Raw genomic sequence first — 20437 nt, forward strand, 5'->3', positions numbered from 1 at the left:
GGATTGTCAACCTGCAAATCCTCCCAACATGCCTGCTGGCAGGTGGTAAGAACGGGCTCATCCATTTAAGACAGAGATGAGGAGGACGTTCTTCTCTCAGAGGGTAGTGAATCTGTGGAATTCCTTACCACAGACGGCTGTAGAAGTTGGGTCATTAAGTGTGTTCAAGACTGGGCAGCACGGTGGCGCAGTGGTTAGCATTGCTGCCTCATCGCTTCTCGGCCTTTTGGCTAAGATCAAGTGTCTGTAGATTGAGCCTTTGGGTTCAGATCTGGTATGTCTCTCTTGTGGGGACCATGAATTCGATTCAATTTGAATTAGTTTTTTGGAGCAGGCGAGGAGCTGGATTAGGGGTTCGCCCCTGACCCACACTCTGAGCCCTGGCTCGGTAACTCAGAAAAGGAAAAAAAAAAAATTTTAATTTAAAAAAAAAGCATTGCTGCCTCACTGCGCCGAGGTCCCAAGTTCGATCCCAGCTCTGGGTCACTGTCCGTGTGGAGTTTGCACATTCTCCCCGTGTTTGCGTGGTTTTCACTCCCACCAGGGTAGGTGGATTGGCCACGTTAAATAGCCCCTTAATTGGAAAAAATGCATTGGGTCCTCTAAATTTATTTTGAAAAAGTACGTTTCAAGACTGAGATGGACAGATTTTTAATCAGTAAGGGAATCAAGAGTTATGGGGTTAAGGCAGGAAAATGGAATTGTGGATTATCGGATTAACCATGATCTCATTGAATGGCGGAGCAAACTCGATGGGCCGAGTTGCCCACATTGCCCCTCCGTCTTATGGTCTTATGGAGAGTCTCGTCTCCTGGTCAGCCATGATTGATGTGGAGTGGCGTCCCTCAGGCTATAGCCCCTGGATAGCACAATTGCTTCACAGCTTCAGGGTCCCAGGTTCGATTCCGGCTTGGGCCACTGTCTGTGCGGAGTCTGCACATCCTCCCCGTGTGTGCGTGGGTTTCCTCCGGGTGCTCCGGTTTCCTCCCACAGTCCAAAGATGTGCAGGTTAGGTGGATTGGCCATGATAAATTGCCCTTAGTATCCAAAATTGCCCTTAGTGTTGGGTGGGGTTACTGGGTTATGGGGATAGGGTGGAGGTGTTGACCTTGGGTAGGGTGCTCTTTCCAAGAGCTGGTGCAGACTCGAAGGGCCGAATGGCCTCCTTCTGCACTGTAAATTGTATGAAACAGGCCGATGACCTGTTCCAGGGAAAAACGGCCATGGAAACCGACATAACCACACGATTCAACTGCCTCATGTGCTACTAGGCACAAGAGAACACGCGAGGGAAGGGCTTTGGAATGCTCTGTGTAGAAATGGAAGTTCTCTAATCTAATCAATTCTCCACATTTTCCTTCTTGAAGTAATTTTATAACAAATACAAATATTCTATCACTCTAAGATGTTTGCAGTCGTGGGCAAAACCAGATTTGGCGGCTATAACTTTATGGCAGTGACTAATAGATCGAGAGAGTGCTGAGAATGTGAAACTCACAACCATCAGGAGAAGTTGAGGTGAGTCGCATTGATGTATTTAAAATATGTTAGATGAATATATGAGGTATAAAGGAAGAGGAGGGTGTGATAATAGGGTGGGCTGAAGAAGGATGGAAGAAGGCTCATGTGGGACTATAACATCAAACTGGACCTTTTGGGCCCAATGGCCAGTTTCGGTGCTGTAAATACGGTGTAAAATATACCCTTAGATTCAGGAGTCTGATGCTGGAGTGGAGTCAAGGGTAGAATAAAAATCTGACGCAGTGATTGTCTTCAAAATTATGTAATGCCTTTGCAATAAATCAAATGTATGCAATGGAGGGAGTGCAGCGAAGGTTTACCAGACTGATTCCTGGGATGGCGGAATGGACATATGAAGAGAGAAGAATGAGGGGGGATCTCATAGAAACCTATAAAATTCTAACAGGATTAGACAGGTTGGATGCAAGAAGGATGTTCCCAATGGTGGGGATGTCCAGAACCAGGGGTCACAGACTAAGGATATGGGAAAGACCATTTAGGACATACATGAGGAGAACTTTAGTCACCCAGACAGTGGTGAGCCTGTGGAATCCGTTACCACAGAAAGTAGTATAGGACCATAAGACATAGGAGCGGAAGTAAGGCCATTCGGCCCATCGAGTCCACTCCACCATTCAATCATGGCTGATTTCAACTCCATTTACCAGCTCTCTCCATAGCCCTTAATTCCTCGAGAAATCAAGAATTTATCAACTTCTGCCTTAAAGACACTCAACGTCCCGGCCTCCACCGCCCTCTTTGGCAATGAATTCCACAGACCCACCACTCTCTGGCTGAAGAAATGTCTCCTCATCTCTGTTCTAAAGTGACTCCCTTTTATTCTAAGGCTGTGCCCCCGGGTCCTAGTCTACCCTGCTAATTGAAACAACTTCCCTACGTCCACCCTATCTAAGCCATTCATTATCTTGTAAGTTTCTATTAGATCTCCCCTCAACCTCCTAAACTCCAATGAATCTAATCCCAGGATCCTCAGACGTTCATCGTATGTTAGGCCTACCATTCCTGGGATCATCCGTGTGAATCTCCGCTGGACCCGCTCCAGTGCCAGTATGTCCTTCCTGAGGTGTGGGGCCCAAAATTGCTCACAGTATTCTAAATTCTAGTTTGGTTGGAATTCTCCAGCCAATTGCTGGCAGTGGAATTCTGAGGGCCCGGTGGCAGCACACCCCTGCCCGCGGGTTTTACGACGGCGTGGGGTGGGTACAACGGGAAATCCCATTGACAGTGCCAGGAGCACAGAATGCCACCCCCAGCAAATGACGCACTTCCTCCAGCCACCACATAACACACAGCTGGGAGGCCAGGGGATCCCGCTCTATACATTGTCAAGTAGGAGTTAGAAATACTCTTGGGGCTACAGGGGTCAAAGGACGTGGGAGGAAAGCAGGAACAGATTATGGAGATGGATGGTCAGCCATGATCGTATGAATGGCGGAGCAGGCTCGAAGGGCTGAATGGCCCCCCCCCCCCCTGCTCCTATTTTCCATAATTCTATGTTTAACCTAAAGAATTCAGGAAATCTGAGCATATAAACAATGATGGACATCCTGGTCCATCCTCGGGTCCATCCTGACTGCCCCACACAATAGGTATCTTGTGTATCTTGTAGATCGTTTGGAGACATGGGCAGAGAGATGGCAAATGGAGTTTAATCCAGACAAATGTGAGGTAATGCATTTTGGAAGGTCTAATACAGGTAGGGAATATATAGTGAATGGTAGAACCCTCAAGAGTATTGAAAGTCAGAGAGATCTAGGTGTACAAGTCCAGAGGTCACTGAAAGGGACAACAAAGGTAGTCAAGAAGGCATACGGCATGCTTGCCTTCATTGGCCGGGGCATTGAGTATAGAAATTGGCAAGTCATGTTGCAGCTGTATAGAACCTTAGTTAGGCCACACATGGAGTATAGTGTTCAATTCTGGTCACCACACTATCAGAAGGATGTGGAGGCTTTAGAGACGGTGCAGAAGAGCTTTACCAGGATGTTGCCTGGTATGGAGGGCATTAGCTGTGGCGAGAGGTTGAATAAACTTGATTTGTTTTCACTGGAACGACGGAGGTTGAGGGGCGACCTCATAGAGGTCTACAAAATTATGAGGGGCATAGACAGAGTGGATAGTCAGAGACTTTTTCCCAGGGTAGAGGGGTCAATTACTAGGGGGCATAGGTTTAAGGTGCGAGGGGCAAGGTTTAGAGGAGATGTACGAGGGAAGGCTTTTACACAGAGGGTAGTGGGTGCCTGGAACACGCTGCCGGAGGAGGTGGTGGAAGTAGGGACGATAGTGACGTTTAAGGGGCATCTTGACAAATACATGAATAGGATGGGAATAGAGGGATACGGACCCAGGAAGTGTAGAAGATTGTAGTTCAGACAGGCAGCATGGTTGGCGCAGGTTTAGAGGGCCGAAGGGCCTGTTCCTGTGCTGCACTTTTCTTTGTTCTTAGTTCTATCCCTGCCTGAAACCTTGTGATTTCCCAGAGAGATGAGAATCCAGTCGAAAATCCAGGCTGACGTGGAGCACAAAACATTTGGGAAATTGCCCTCGGACTCCACCCCCTCTGAGTTGGAAATTAGTCCATGAGATCACTCCACCACTGATAATTCGGCACACATAATTTGTACAAGTGATCACTGTCCCAGCCAGTAACCCATCTCGCTCTCCTTAACAATATCCAAAATAGGAGCAGCAGTCGGCCATTCAGCCCATCAAGCTTACTCTGCCATTCAATAAGACCATGATTGATCGGACTGTGGTTTTAACTCCACTTTCATGCTTTCCTCCATAACCTTTGACTCACCTGTTAATCAAAAGTCTGTCCAACTCAATCATAATAATTAATAATAATAATCTATATTATTGTCACAAGTAGGCTCACATTTACACTGCAATGAAGTTACTGTGAAAAGCCGCCAGTCGCCACATTCCGGCGCCTGTTCGGGTACACGGAGGGAGAATTCAGAATGTCCAGTTCACCTAACAGTATGTCTTTCGGGACTTGTGGGAGGAAACCGGAGCACCCGGAGGAAACCCATGCAGACACGGGGAGAATGTGCAGACTGCAACAGACAGTGACCCAAGCCGGGAATCAAACCTGGGACCCTAGCACTGTGAAGCCATAGTGCTAACCACTGTGCTACCGTACTGCCCCTGATTAAACCTTGAATATATTTAGTGACCCAGCCTCCACTACTCCGTGGGGTAGTCAATTCCAATGTTTAGCGAAAGCGGGATTCTCCAGTTGCCGCGCAAAGATCGCGTTCGGCGATCGGCCGGATAATCCTCGTTTGCGCCGAAATTGGGGACCGCGCCGCTTTTGCGATGCACCGCCCCCTCGAAAACGGCAAACTCGGGGAGTACGCCGCAAGCCGTATGGACGTCGTCAGGACGTCACCTGAGGCCCTCCTCTGATGCTCTGCCCCCTATGGGCCGTGTTCCTGGCGACGTGGTCACTCATGCTGTTTTTTTTGTGGACCCCGCATGGGGGTGCTTTGCCGGGGGCGTGGGGGCACTGGTGGCTGGTGGTCCAGGGGTGGTGAGGGGGGGTTACTGGGCGACAGTGTTTGTCAGGTCGCCGCTGTGCGTGGCCCGCGCCATGTGCATGCACGGCCACTGAACCGCCAATTATCCGGCCGTATCCGCAGGTAAAGTCAGACGGAGGATCGGTGCAGCTGTTGCGCCGTTTTTTCTGCCGTAAAATGCCACTGTTCCCATGCCGGCGTCAGCACTTAAATACTTTTCACTGTACCTCGGCACACGTGACAATAAACAAATCCAATCCAATCCAATCCAAATCGGAGAATCCAGCCCGTAATTCTTCTTAATTTCCATTTTAATTGGGAGACCCCAAACTGTGCGCCTAATTGTAGATACCCGTGTGAGGGGAAACATCCCCTCATCATCTCCACCCTGCCAAACGTTATCCGACGTCCAGCACTGAATGAGCAGAAACTTTTTCCAGTTAAATATTGGGAAGGCTGAAACCATTGCTTTTTGGTACCAAACTCTATTTTCTAGTCACTGACTCCACAGAAAGAATTGAAGCAAGAAAAGCTGGACGAAAGGTAAAAAGTCTGCCCCTCCACACTCCCGCAACACCCACCCCACACCCCCTCAAAAAGATGACAAATACCACAGCCATGAAAAAGGAACCCTCATTTGGCAAATCCACGATATGCTACAAAAAGGTCCCAAATGAGAGCGGCACAGTGGTTAGCGCTGCTGCCTGACGGCGCCGAGGACCCCGGGTCACTGTCCGTGTGGAGTTTGCAGATTCTCTCCATGTCTGCGTGGGTCTTACCCCCACAATCCAAAGGTGTGCAAAGTGTGTGGATCGGCCAGGCTAAATTGACCCTTAATTAAAGAAAAAAGTCCCAAATAAATAGATAGCACCTCACCTCCTCCCAGCAAGTTAGGCACCTTTCTTCCAAACTGCCCTCCTGTTCTCAGGCATCCCGTACAATACAAGCAACTAACCATTATTATCAAACTAGGGGCTGGTTTAGCACACTGGGCTAAATCGCTGGCTTTTAAAGCAGACCAAGGCAGGCCAGCAGCACGGTTCAATTCCTGTACCAGCCTCCCTGAACAGGCGCCGGAATGTGGCGACTAGGGGCTTTTAACAGGAACTTAATTTGAAGCCTGTAGCGCACAAAGACTCCAAGAGACGAATAGAGTGAAGTCGATGAGGCTTTATTAAGCGTGACTGTTCGGTAGCAGACTGGCCTGCGGGGGAGGACTCCTGGTTCTTATACTCCGCCTTCAGGGCGGAGCTAGAGGTCAACGGCCAACCAGGACCCGGGATCTGTCAGCCAATGACATCACGGCTTCACAGTCCCACATGACCCCTAATGCATACTACCACATTCACCCCTTGTTAAAAATGAACCCGGCGGGGTGATGCTTCGCATGGTGGTAAGGGTTTACAAGGCTGGTCCTGGGAGGAAAAACTTTTGCATGTCATTACAGTATGTACAAGGTTTTTTTTTCTCGAAGTATTTACAGTAATCGTCAGGAGAAAAAGACAAAATGTTCTCGTTAAAAGTCCACATATTGTAGTGTTAGATCGACGCCACGAGTCGGTCGGGCGGTCTGGTCGTCCGTGTCGATCGCCTCGGCCCCGGTGGTGGTGGTGGTGCTTGTTCCAGTGTTGTCGTCTCCGGGAGCCGCACGGTTTCAGCTTCGGCTTCATTACTGGTCGGGCCTGGGAGGAGGACCGATCCTCCAGGGAAGGGGGCGGTCACGGGGTGCGCCGGTGGCAGGGTGGGGGTGATTGGTGTCGGGGGGGTGTGTGTGTTGCCGGCGGGCGCCAGATCTCGCAGGGAGACCGTGTCCTGTCGGCCGTCGGGGTACTCCACGTAAGCGTACTGCGGGTTCGCGTGAAGGAGGCGAACCCTCTCGACCAACGGGTCCGACTTGTGCGCCCGCACATGTTTTCGGAGCAAGATGGGTCCTGGGGCCGCCAGCCAGGTCGGCAGCGACGTTCCAGAGGAGGACTTCCTGGGGAAGACAAGGAGGTGCTCATGGGGCATTTGGTTAGTGCTAGTACACAGTAGTGACCGGATGGAGTGGAGAGCGTCCGGGAGGACCTCCTGCCACCGTGAAACTGGGAGGTCCCTGGACCGTAGGGCCAGTAGGACGGTCTTCCAGACCGTGCCGTTCTCCCTCTCTACTTGCCCGTTCCCCCGGGGGTTGGAGCTGGTCGTCCTGCTCGAGGCAATACCCTTGCTGAGCAGGAACTGGCGCAGCTCGTCACTCATGAAGGAGGACCCCCTGTCGCTGTGGACGTATGCGGGGCAACCGAACAGTGTGAATATGGTGTTCAGGGCTTTAATGACTGTGGCCGCTGTCATGTCAGGGCAGGGGATGGCGAAGGGGAAGCGGGAGTACTCGTCCACCACATTAAGGAAGTATGTGTTGCGGTCGGTGGAGGGGAGGGGCCCTTTGAAATCCAGACTAAGGCGTTCAAAGGGGCGGGAAGCCTTAATCAGGTGCGCACCATCCGGCCTGAAAAAGTGCGGTTTGCACTCTGCGCAGATGTGGCAGTTCCTTGTGACTGTACGGACCTCCTCCAAAGAGTATGGGAGGTTGTGGGACTTAATAAAGTGGTAGAACCGAGTGACCCCCGGGTGGCAGAGGTCCTCGTGGAGGGTTTGGAGGCGGTTAATTTGTGCGTTGGCACATGTGCCACGGGATAGGGCATCGGACGGCTCGTTCAGCTTTCCGGGACGGTACAGTATCTAATAGTTGAAGGTGGAGAGCTCGATCCTCCACCTTAAGATCTTGTCGTTTTTGATTTTGCCCCGCTGTGCATTATCGAACATGAAGGCTACCGACCGTTGGTCCGTGAGGAGAGTGAATCTCCTGCCGGCCAGATAATGCCTCCAATGTCGCACAGCTTCCACTATGGCTTGGGCTTCCTTTTCCACTGAGGAGTGGCGGATTTCTGAAGCGTGGAGGGTTCGGGAGAAAAAGGCCACGGGTCTGCCCGCTTGGTTAAGGGTGGCCGCTAGAGCTACATCGGAGGCGTCGCTCTCGACCTGGAAGGGGAGGGACTCGTCGATGGCGCGCATCGCGGCCTTTGCGATATCCGCTTTGATACGGCTGAAGGCCTGGCAAGCCTCTGTCGACAGAGGGAAGGTCGTGGTCTGTATTAGGGGGCGGGCCTTGTCTGCATACTGGGGGACCCACTGGGCGTAGTATGAAAAGAACCCCAGGCAGCGTTTTAGGGCTTTTGAGCAGTGCGGGAGGGGAAATTCCATGAGGGGGCGCATACGTTCGGGGTCGGGGCCTATTATCCCATTGCGCACTACGTAGCCCAAGATGGCTAGCCGGTTTGTGCTAAAAACCCACTTGTCCTCGTTGTACGTGAGGTTCAAGGCTTTAGCGGTCTGGAGGAATTTTTGGAGGTTGGCATCGTGGTCCTGCTGATCGTGGCCGCAGGTGGTTACATTGTCGAGATACGGGAACGTGGCCCACAACCCGTGTTGATCAACCATTCGGTCCATCTCTCGTTGGAAGACCGAGACCCCGTTTGTGACGCCAAATGGGACCCTTAGGAAGTGGTATAATCGCCCGTCTGCCTCGAAGGCTGTGTACTTGCGGTCACTTGGGCGGATGGGGAGCTGATGGTAGGCGGACTTGAGGTCCACGGTGGAGAAGACCTTATATTGGGCAATCCGATTGACCATGTCGGATATGCGGGGGAGAGGGTACGCATCTAGTTGTGTGTACCTGTTGATGGTCTGGCTATAGTCTATGACCATATTTTGTTTCTCCCCTGTCTTTACTACTACCACCTGTGCTCTCCAGGGACTATTGCTGGCCTGGATTATGCCTTCCTTCAGTAGCCGCTGGACTTAGGACCGAATGAAGGTCCGGTCCTGGGCGCTGTACCGTCTGCTCCTAGTGGCGACGAGTTTGCAATCCGGGGTGAGGTTTGCAAACAAGAATGGGGGCTCAACCTTGAGGGTTGCGAGGCCGCAGATAGTGAGTGGAGGTATTGGGCCGCCGAATTTGAAGGTTAGGCTCTGCAGGTTGCACTGGAAGTCTAATCCCAGTAATGTGGGGGCGCAGAGTTGGGGAAGGACGTAGAGCCTGTAGTTTCTGAACTCCCTCCCTTGCACCATTAGGGTAACTATGCAGAAGCCTTTAATCTGTACGGAGTGGGATCCTGCAGCTAGGGAAATCTTTTGTGCGCTGGGACGGATGGTCAAAGAACAGCGTCTTACCGTGTCGGGGTGGATAAAGCTTTCCGTGCTCCCGGAGTCGACCAGGCATGGTTTCTCGTGCCCGTTGATCAGCACCGTTGTTGTCGTCGTCTGGAGCGTCCGGGGCCGAGCTTGGTCCAGCGTCATTAAAGCCAGACATGATCGTAATGTTTGAGCGTCTTCTTCGAACCCCGTGGAGCCGTCGACACTGGGGTCCGTTGTTGCGGTCCAAGATGGCGGCGGGGGTAAACAAGATGGCTGCCCCATGCATCGCACATGGCTGGGGGGTCACAAGATGGCGGCGGGGGTGGACAAAATGGCCACCCCCATGCGTCGCACAGGTCTGGGGTGGTCCAAGATGGCGGCGCCCCTCCTCCCCTCGTGGTGGCCGGGACCCAAAATGGCGGCGCATGCGGGTCGCACATGGGGCGCTGGGGGGGTTGGGGAGCGTTAGGAACGCGCAGGACTCCCTCTTCTCCGGGGACAGCGGTGGCCGGGGCCCAAAGTGGTTGCGCCTGCGGGTCGTACATGGGGCGCGGGGGGGGGGGTTGGGGAGCGTTAGAGACGCGCAGACCTCCCTCTTCTCCGGGGACAGCGGTGATCAGGACCCAAAGTGGTTGCGCCTGCGGGTCGTACATGGGGCGCTGGGGGGGGTTGGGGAGCATAAGGAGCTCGCAGGGCTCCTTGTTCTCCTGGGACAGCGGCGACCTCCCGGGACTGGCACACAGCCGCGAAATGGCCCTTTTTCCCGCAGCTCTTACAAATCGCTGCGCGGGCCGGGCAGCGTTGCCGGGGGTGTTTCGCCTGGCCGCAGAAATAGCAGCGGGCTCCCCCGGTGCGATTTGGCGTCTGAACCGCGCAAGCCTGTGGGGTGGTCGGGGGGGGGGGGGGGTTTGTCGCGACGGGTGCGTACGGAGCCCAATGGGCTGCCGCGCGGTCGGGGCCGTAGGCGCGGGCGTTTCGCGCGGCCACGTCCAGGGAGGCTGCTAGGGCCCGTGCCTCTGAGAGTCCTAGCGACTCTTTTTCTAAAAGTCTTTGGCGGATTTGGGAGGAGTTCATACCTGCCACAAAAGCATCAAGCATTAACATGTCCGTGTGTTCACTCGCGTTCACCGATGGGCAGCTGCAGGCCCGTCCCAAAATTAGTAGCGCGGCGTAGAATTCATCCAGCAATTCTCCGGGACTTTGCCGTCTCGTTGCGAGTTGATAGCGAGCGTAGATCTGGTTTACTGGGCGAACATACATGCTTTTTAGTGCTGCGAACGCCGTCTGGAAATCCTCTGCGTCTTCGATGAGAGAGAAAATCTCCGTGCTTAACCTCGAGTGCAGGACCTGTAGTTTTTGGTCTTCTGTGACCCGGCCGGGGGCCGTTCTGAGGTAGGCCTCGAAACAAGTCTGCCAGTGCTTGAAAACTGCTGCTGAGTTCACTGCGTGGGGGCTGATTTTCAGGCATTCCGGAATGATCCTGAGCTCCATAGTCCTTTAGGCACGCTTAATAAATTGTAGCGCACAAAGACTCCGAGAGACGAATAGAGTGAAGTCGATGAGGCTTTATTAAGCGTGACTGTTCCCCCGCAGTTCGGTAGCAGACTGGCCTGCGGGGGAGGACTCCTGGTTCTTATACTCCGCCTTCGGGGCGGAGCTAGAGGTCAACGGCCAACCAGGACCCGGGATCTGTCAGCCAATGACATCACGGCTTCACAGTCCCACATGACCCCTAATGCATACTACCACAAAGCCTACTTGTGACAATAAGCGATTTTCATTTAATTTCAACTATACATCACTGCGTCACATTCTTGGAGTGTTTCTAAGTGCTTCACACGCTTTACCTTTTTCAGTTCATTGACTCTTATTACACAGGCAAACAAAACAGCTACTATTCAGTAAGGATATTGCTCAGGCAGCAAGGGAATAAAAACAGCCAGTCAGTCCATGGTTTTAGTGAGTTTGTCAGGGAAAAATGTTGTCAGCCACACGACACCAATTAATTTCTCTTCTTCAAACAGTGCCATTGGGTTTGAGAGCCGGACAGACAGAAGGGACCTCAGTTTAACATTTGCGCTGATGGAAGTCGTGACTGACTGTAAAACACTTCCTTTGTGCGAGAATGGAGGGTCACCTGAGTATATGTGCTCAATCCAGAAGCAAGTTACTAGCTGGGAAAATCTCACTGAAGTTGGTCCTTATTCTCCCGGAAGAGGTTCACCTTTTGACAAGAAAACTCATCCACTGTTGTTCACTGTTTGACATGACTCTCTTTCCTTTTGAATTTGCTCAGCTTCTATCGAAGAACCTCGCAGTCTAGTTTCTATTATCACATTGATATTTTCTTCAATCAGCCCGACAGTGGCCGTCTTTCACTTTCTTTGACTCTTATTCGTGTGATTGGAGGTGAAGGGCAAGGGGAGAGCAATCAGATTACAGATGGATCACAGAGACGCTGAGAAGTGGCAGCAAAGTGAGTCAAGAGATTAAAGGGAGCGAGAGATGGAAGGAGAAGGCGCTGTGAGCTGGTCTAGTGGATGTGGCTTTTACTAAGATTAGTACCGACTCCTGAAGCTCGGAGTTACTTCTTTTTAAAAATAAATTCAGAGCACCCAATTCATTTTTTCCAATTAAGGGGCAATTTAGCGTGGCCAATCCACCTACCCTCACATCTTTGGGTTGTGGGGGTGAGACCCGCGCAAACAAGGGGAGAATGTGCAAACTCCACACGGACAGCGACCCAGAGCCGGGATCGAACCTGGGACCTCAGCGCCGTGAGGCCGCAGTGCTAACCCACTGCCCCACCATGCTGCCTGCTTGGAGTTACTTTACCTGCTTGGCTCCAAGCAATCTTTCTACAGAATTCATTTTCACATTCCTGTACTTTTGTGTCTCCACTCTCTCTTCACCTCATCTACCAAAGGTACCATGCACAAAATTGATCTTGGGCATCAGGGCAAAGAGTGAGTCATTCAGTTTTACTTCACCTGACTTATCCTTGGATACAGTTGCATAGGTGAGAGTGGGGAGTCTACCCAATCAGTGCGAAAATCAAAGCCAGACCCGATGCCCTGCTTACCCAACATCCAGGATTAAAGAGACCTGGATTTTACCGGCCCTATCATTTACAGAATTTACAGTGCAGAAGGAGGCCATTCGGCCCATCGAGTCTGCACCGGCTCTTGGAAAGAGCACCCTACCCAAGGTCAACATCTTCACCCTATCCCCATAACCCAGTAACCCCACCCAACACTAAGGGCAATTTTGGACACTAAGGACAATTTATCACGGCCAATCCACCTAACCTGCACATCTTTGGACTGTGGGAGGAACCCGGAGCACCCGGAGTAAACCCACGCACACACGGGGAGGATGTGCAGACTCCGCAAAGACAGTGACCCAAGCCGGGAATCGAACCTGGGACCCTGGTGCTGTGAAGCAATTGTGCTAACCACAATGCTACCACAATGCTATGAAAACAGGCTGGGAGGGTTGATAAAATGGCAGCTGAACGAGATGGGAGGAATGTCCATTCTTCCTGCCACTACACCATATTACCAGTGGCAGGAATCACAGTGGCAATTAAATGCCCAATTAAGAGTGATCTCTTGCCCCCACTGGCATTTTACTAACATTAGGTGGGTTATATGTTACTTGTTTTGTTCTCCAAGATAGCCAAAGATGTAATGTTGACAAAGAATATAAAACTATATGTTTAAAACAGAACTAATTTATTTTACGCTACTTAACTTGATTTGGTTCGCACACTCTACTGAGTAACAGTTAACAAAATAATAGTATTGAATCTATGATACAGCAATTAATAATCTCTCTCACACATAAACTACACTCTAACTCAACCTCACACTATCCTTCTCCAATGAAATCTCCATCAGCTTCTCCCAGCATGCCTAGAGACACAGCCTTCTCTGAAACTACTCAGTGATGCCATCTTGTGTTGATAAACATGAACATCATCTTGTTAACGGGAGACTGCTGAGTAAAATAAGGGCCCATGGTATTCGAGGCAAGGTACTTTCATGGATTGATGATTGGTTGTCAGGCAGAAGGCAGAGAGTTGGGATAAAAGGTTCTTTTTCGGAATGGCAACCGATGACGAGTGGTGTCCCGCAGGGTTCAGTGTTGGGGCCACAGCTGTTCTCTTTATATATTAACGATCTAGATGACGGGACTGGGGGCATTCTGGCTAAGTTTGCCGATGATACAAAGATAGGTGGAGGGGCAGGTAGTATTGAGGAGGTGGGGAGGCTGCAGAAAGATTTAGACAGTTTAGGAGAGTGGTCCAAGAAATGGCTGATGAAATTCAACATGGGCAAGTGCGAGGTCTTGCACTTTGGAAAAAAGAATAGAGGCATGGACTATTTTCTAAACAGTGACAAAATTCATAATGCTGAAGTGCAAAGGGACTTGGCAGTCCTAGTCCAGGATTCTCTAAAGGTAAACTTGCAGGTTGAGTCCGTAATTAAGAAAGCAAATGCAATGTTGTCATTTATCTCAAGAGGCTTGGAATATAAAAGCAGGGATGTACCTCTGAAGCTTTATAAAGCATTAGTTAGGCCCCATTTAGAATACTGTGAGCAATTGTGGGCCCCACACCTCAGGAAGGACATACTGGCACTGGAGCGGGTCCAGCGGAGATTCACACGGATGATCCCAGGAATGGTAGGCCTAATATACGATGAACGTCTGAGGATCCTGGGATTAGATTCATTGATGTTTAGGAGGTTGAGGGGAGATCTAATAGAAACTTACAAGATAATGAATGGCTTAGATAGGGTGGACGTAGGGAAGTTGTTTCCATTAGCAGGGTAGACTAGGACCCGGGGCACAGCCTTAGAATAAAAGGGAGTCACTTTAGAACAGAGATGAGGAGAAATTTCTTCAGCCAGAGGGTGGTGGGTCTGTGGAATTCATTGCCACAGAGGGCGGTGGAGGTCGGGACGTTGAGTGTCTTTAAGACAGAAGTTGATAATTCTTGATTTCTCGAGGAATTAAGGGCTATGGAGAGAGAGCGGGTAAATGGAGTTGAAATCAGCCATGATTGAATGGTGGAGTGGACTCGATGGGCCGAATGGCCTTACTTCCTCTCCTATGTCTTATGGTCTTAACCCTTTACTCTCCTTAGACTATACATATCATTACAGTGGGGTCCTTGCCGATGTCAGTAAACTCTGGGGACCAGGTTGTGCATGGTGGGGGCTCCTTTATGGCCGCTTCGAGATTTGCAGAAGGCACCGACCTCCCTTCCACCATGGCTCCAGTGCCATCACTTGAAGGTGCCTCACCACCTGTCACCTCATTTGCCAGAGCCTGCCTGCCTGGACCCAACTCATTGAGAGAAACCAACCTTGCCTTCAACGGCACCTCACCATGGAGGCACCCGCAACTTCAACTTGCAGCCTCAGCAGTGACCACTTCCAACCCGTGAATGGGTGGGCAGCTCTGGGAGGTGGGCTGCCATCTTCAATCGGATGGTATTGGTCCCAAGGGCGGGACAAATTCAGCTCTTAGGCCCAGACTTTGCAATAGTGATGAAGGCGAAACTGTCGCATTGCTTCCATCACTTCTCTGAAACTGACAGCAGCTTTGCGACCCCACACACCCAGTGGAAAATCGGAAGTGATTGTCAGTAATTCTATTGTCCTTCACTGAATACACAGACTCCAATCAATTAGAAATCACTGAACTGATGAAAACGCTCTTTTAAAATCCTCTGAAAGGGGTTCAAAAGCAAAATGTTATACATGAAACGTCAGAGAGTCGTGAACACCGCCCAGTCCATCACACGAACCCGCCTCCCATCCATTGACTCCATCTACACCTCCCGCTGCCTGGGGAAAGCGGGCAGCATAATCAAAGACCCCTCCCACCCGGCTTACTCACTCTTCCAACTTCTTCCATCGGGCAGGAGATACAAAAGTCAGAGAACACGCACGAACAGATTCAAGAACAGCTTCTTACCCGCTGTTACCAGCCTCTTAAACGACTCTCTTATGGACTGACCTGATTAATTCTACACTCCTTTATGCTTCACCTGATGGCAGTGTCTATGTGTTTACATTGTGGACCTTGTGTTGTCCCATTATGTATTTTCTTTTTTATTTTATTTTATTTTCATGTACTAAATTATCCATTTGAGCTGCTCGCATAAAAATACTTTTCACTGTACCTCGGTACACGTGACATTAACAAATCCAAATCCAAATGCTAAAAATGTGAAATAAAACATAAAATGCTACAAATAATCAGCAGGTCAAGCAGCCTCCGTAGAGAAAGAAACAGAGTTGATGCTTCAAGCCGATAACCTTTCATCAGAACTGAGAGAAACGTTAGAAATGTAATAGGTTTTAAGCAAAGAAAAAGGGGGGTGGAGTGTGATGAAGAAAAAAAGGGAAAATCTATGATAGGGTGGAAGACAGGAGTGATTTAATGAAAAAAGGGTTGATGGTGGTACGCCAATAGGAATGGTGATGGAGCAAGTAAAGGAACTAAAGATGGATCTAAAGGACGTGGGAATGGAAGAATGGTCAACAGCTGCTGTTGAAAAGCAGAAAAAAGCAGTGAAACCAAAACCAGCAAAGAAAATAGAAACAAAATGGGGGAGGACAGAGTTTATGGCCTGAAATTGTTAATCTCAATGTTGATTCCAGAAGATTCAACTAATTGAAAGATGAGGACTGAATCACCGAATCATAGAATTTACAGTGCAGAAGGAGGCCACACTTCTAACCCAGCCTCGTAACCCCGTAATCCTTTTTGGACACTCAGGGCAATTTTGCACAGCCAATCCCACCTAACCTGCACATCTTTGGACTGCGGGAGGAAACCAGAGCACCCGGAGGAAACCCACGCAGACACAGGGAGAACGTGCAGACTCCGCACAGACAGTGACCCAAGCCGGGAATTGAACCTGGGACGCTGGAGCTGTGAAGCAACTGTGCTATCCATTGTGCTACTGTGCTGCCCTTACCGGTAGTCACTTTTCCCACCGGTAGCGCACCCACATCCGCCGGGTTCCGGGTGGAGTGGGGTGGCTTCAACGGGAAACCCCATTGACAAGCGGCAGGAATAGAGGATCCCGCTGCCAGTGAACGGCGCGCCGCTGAGAAACATGCGGCTGGGGGACCGAACAACCCTGCCCAAGGTGCTGTTCCTCGAGAACGTTACACCGTGTTAATGAAGTGCAACTGCGTTTGCAATGGTGTACTGAGTTATGTTTGAGTCGAACGGCCGTTTCAAAGCTTAGAAGGGGGAGGAATTCCTACAGGTTTGGACAATAACTTGACATTCACAACCACTGCGCCACAAACCAAACAGACGACCTATCCCCGTCAATTTGGCAAGCCAGCCATTTTTCTGAAGAGGAGTCATATTCGACTCAAAACATTACCTTTGCTACTCACACCACAGGCGCTACCAGACCGGCTGAATATTTTTCACACTTGCTGTTTTTATTGCATTTTTTACCCGGCTGTTTCTCGCTTGCCTTGTTAACGGGCAGGCTTTATTGAAACTCATGCTTAAAGTACCAAACCTTATCCATTAACATCGACACACAAAAGCACATTGATGGCTTATTTTTTTTATTATAAACTTAGAGTACACAATTCTTTTTTTCCAATTAAGGGGCAATTTAGCGTGGCCAATTCACCTGCCCTGCACATCTTTTTGAATTATGGGGTTGAGACCCACGCAGACAAGGGAAGAATGTTGCAAACTCCACACGGACAGTGACCCCGGGGCCAGGATCAAAACCGGGGTCCTCAGCGCCGTGAGGCAGCAGTGCTAGCCACTGTGCCACCCACATATTTATAGCTTAGCCATATTATGATTGCCCATACAATAGGCAAGAGTTGCCAATTATGGGAAAGAATATAAAATATTAAATATCTTGGAAAACACAAATCCTTTACATCATTTTAAAGTGAAGCTGAATAACAGGAAAAGGGATTGTAAATATAAGCTAGCAAAAAAACAAATTTTAATAACAGACAAAAAAAATCATACAATAGTAAAATGATTCCTTTCGAATAAAATAATTCTGAAATAACCTGAGTCATTGGGATGTGATCTTCAGTGGCATTCAAAGCACATTTGAAGGCTGGACACGCTGAGTCAGAATAAAATATCACCCCAGCGGGCTTTTCTTGGGCTTGGCCTCCCTTATATTAATGGAACAAAATGCATGCAAACCCCCCACCCCTCCTGCACCCCACTGTCCCGACCCGCAACCCCCACTCACCAACTCCCCCCAGCCTGCCCCCATCCCCCTCACTTCCCACGCCTGCCCCTCCCCACCCCCCGCACCAACCCAACACCCCCCCCCCACCCCCAGTGCTTAAGTGAGAGCTTAAAGCAATGTATAGACAATGTAAAGATATGGAATGTGCTTGGTTCATCCTGGTGAATTATTCGCCCATTGACGCTGAATCTGCTTTTCACGCACCTTCTTTTCGTCTGTGACCATAAATGCTGCACCATATTTCTTCAGGATAGCTGGGGCCAGCACCTGGAAACGGCGTCGGAATTCCCCCTGCAGCATGTGATCAGGAAATCCTGCAAAGCAACCGAATAGCCGAGTCACTGTCAAGCTTGTATGCGATGAAGGGATGGCCCACCTCAACCCCAGCATCAGTGGATAAATGCCACGCCTGGCGTGCAATTCAAATCCCCTCCCGAAATCTCACTGTCCTGTCATTTGACAACTCACAATAAAATGTGATCTCACCCCAATCTGAGGACAAATAGATGACAATTGACTCCAGGGTCACCCGGAGAAATGCTCCAAAGGATTCATGGTCATGGAACAAGCCCTAATTTCAGTTTTCCTCTGCGTTGACACCTTTACTGGGATCGCCCCCTGTCTTCACACTGCTGGATATCAAGGGCAGCCAAGAAAAGTGGCACTAAATCCCTCCTCCAGTCGTACCCCAAAGTCAAGTGGCCTGCAAGCGGAAATCAAGATCATGGGATGCCAAGAGTCACAGTCATGGGAGGAAGGCTAAAGTGGCCCTTAGGTCTCATTATGAATTTTCATTCCATGAATGCCCTGCCCAAAGAACATATGAAACAGGAGTAAGAGTGGACCACAGGACCCTTTGAGCCTGCTCTGCCATTCAGCATGATCATGATTGATCCTGAGCTTCAACTCCATGTCCCTTAATTCCCTCATCAACTCATTGTCTGCTGATGTTTCATCCTGAACTGCTTTTCTTGGGAGTTTTTGTCAGCGATGGTTTGTCACTGTGGTAATATGCCTTTAAGAGATAACAGCATGACGTCACCAGAAGGGAAGTGTGACATGTGATCCAGTCTTAGTTTCACTTTTGCTTTGAGCAGAACGCACACTCACGGCTCAAGCCTTATACCTATGCATACCTGTTCTCATGTGCCTTGTCTTAAATGAATCCACGACATGCTTAACCAATCCCTTCATGAGCAATTTGTGCCCTGCGGCTTACACAGTAAATAAATATTATATTGTTATAATAACATGGCAGCCATTGCCGTCCACTCTCAGGGACAGAGCGAGACCACAGGAGCCAAGCATACCACATCTGAAACGGGAATTGAACCTGCACTGTTGGTGCTGAAACACAGGCTAGCCATCTAGCCAACTGAGCTAACCGGCACCTGTGTTATAAATAGGACTGCCTTGAACAGTGCAATTCTCACCTTCATAATGAGGTTGTGGCCTGCAGTGAGAGATGATGAATATCCTTGCGTATGAGCCTGATTATAATTGAGGCTTGCAAATGTTTTGGCTTCAGCACCACCTGGTTGGGAATGGGAGGATCTGCGTCAATATTCTGTCCGTTAAAATTCAGGCTGGGTAAGTCAAAAGGGACAACATTCTGCATCCAACCCATCCAAACCTTGTCGGCTCAAAGTGATCACTCATATCCAAATTGGAAAGCATTCCATCACCACCGTCACTATTCCTCACCTCGACAGGCACAGCCTTCATGAATAAAGTCATTAAAAATCAAATCCAGCGAGTCTAAGATTGTAATCTACTTATGGCTGGGTGATTCAGCTGCGGAATTCATTTATCGAGTCTCAGTGATGACAGAGACATATCTTATTAACCGCAGGAAAATACAGCACCTCACATCACTGGTGTCATCTCAGGACACACTGATCAGGCTGAAACTTTGACAGGAATCATTTAGAAATGTGCTGCTCTTCCTCCTACTAAATTACGTAACTGGCCTAATTAAACACAGCATTAAAAAAAAGACTGAGAATTACATGAAACTTAACTGAACTTTTTTTTTAAATCATCACCTCCGAGGCTCACGAAAGACCAAAGAACAAAGAAATGTACAGCACAGGAACAGGTCCTTCGGCCCTCCAAACCCGTGCCGACCATGCTGCCCGACTAAACTACAATCTCCTACACTTCCTGGGTCCGTATCCCTCTATCCCCATCCTATTCATGTATTTGTCAAGATGCCCCTTAAATGTCACTATCGTCCCTGCTTCCACCACCTCCTCCGGTAGCAAGTTCCAGGTACCCACTACCCTCTGTGTAAAATACTTGCCTCGTACATCTACTCTAAACCTTGCCCCTCGCACGTTAAACCTATGCCCCCTAGTAATTGACCCCTCTACCCTGGGGAAAAGCCTCTGACTATCCACTCTGTCTATGCCCCTCATAATTTTGTAGACCTCTATCAGGTCGCCTCTCAACCTCCTTCGTTCCAGTGAGAACAAACCAAGTTTATTCAACTGCTCCTCATAGCTAATGCCCTCCATACCAGGCAACATCCTGGTAAATCTCTTCTGCACCCTCTCCAAAGCCTCCACATCCTTCTGGTAGTGTGGCGACCAGAATTGAACACTATACTCCAAGTATGGCCTAACTAAGGTTCTATACAGCTGCAATATGACTTGCCAATTCTTATACTCAATGCCCCGGCCAATGAAGGCAAGCATGCCTTCTTGACTACCTTCTCCACCTGTGTTGCCCCTTTCAGTGACCTGTGACCTGTACACCTAGATCTCTCTGACTTTCAATACTCTTGAGGGTTCTACCATTCACTGTATATTCCCTACCTGCATTAGACCTTCCAAAATGCATTACCTCACATTTGTCCGGATTAAGCTCCATCTGCCATCTCTCTGCCCAAGTCTCCAAACAATCTAAATCCTGCTGTATCCTCTGACAGTCTTCA

At 49.7% G+C, this 20437-nt stretch overlaps 1 protein-coding gene and 1 non-coding gene across 5 annotated transcripts in view; one reads left to right on the plus strand and one right to left on the minus strand.

Annotated features, from left to right (window-relative positions):
• Positions 1-20437, minus strand: part of LOC140391704 (unconventional myosin-XVIIIb-like) — a 546871-nt gene that overhangs the window by 264642 nt on the left and 261792 nt on the right. For all 4 annotated transcript variants that reach the window (XM_072476590.1, XM_072476756.1, XM_072476499.1 and 1 more), the window contains one exon: positions 17707-17816. In XM_072476590.1, the coding sequence (XP_072332691.1) occupies positions 17707-17816 (110 nt within the window). The remainder of the gene's footprint in view (positions 1-17706; positions 17817-20437) is intronic.
• LOC140430267 (U2 spliceosomal RNA) lies at positions 211-405 on the plus strand. Its single transcript, XR_011949369.1, has one exon. It is a non-coding gene; the product is annotated as a U2 spliceosomal RNA (small nuclear RNA).

The sequence above is a fragment of the Scyliorhinus torazame genome, chromosome 1 (genome assembly GCF_047496885.1).
Source record: "Scyliorhinus torazame isolate Kashiwa2021f chromosome 1, sScyTor2.1, whole genome shotgun sequence".
NCBI classification, from domain to species: Eukaryota; Metazoa; Chordata; class Chondrichthyes; order Carcharhiniformes; family Scyliorhinidae; genus Scyliorhinus; species Scyliorhinus torazame.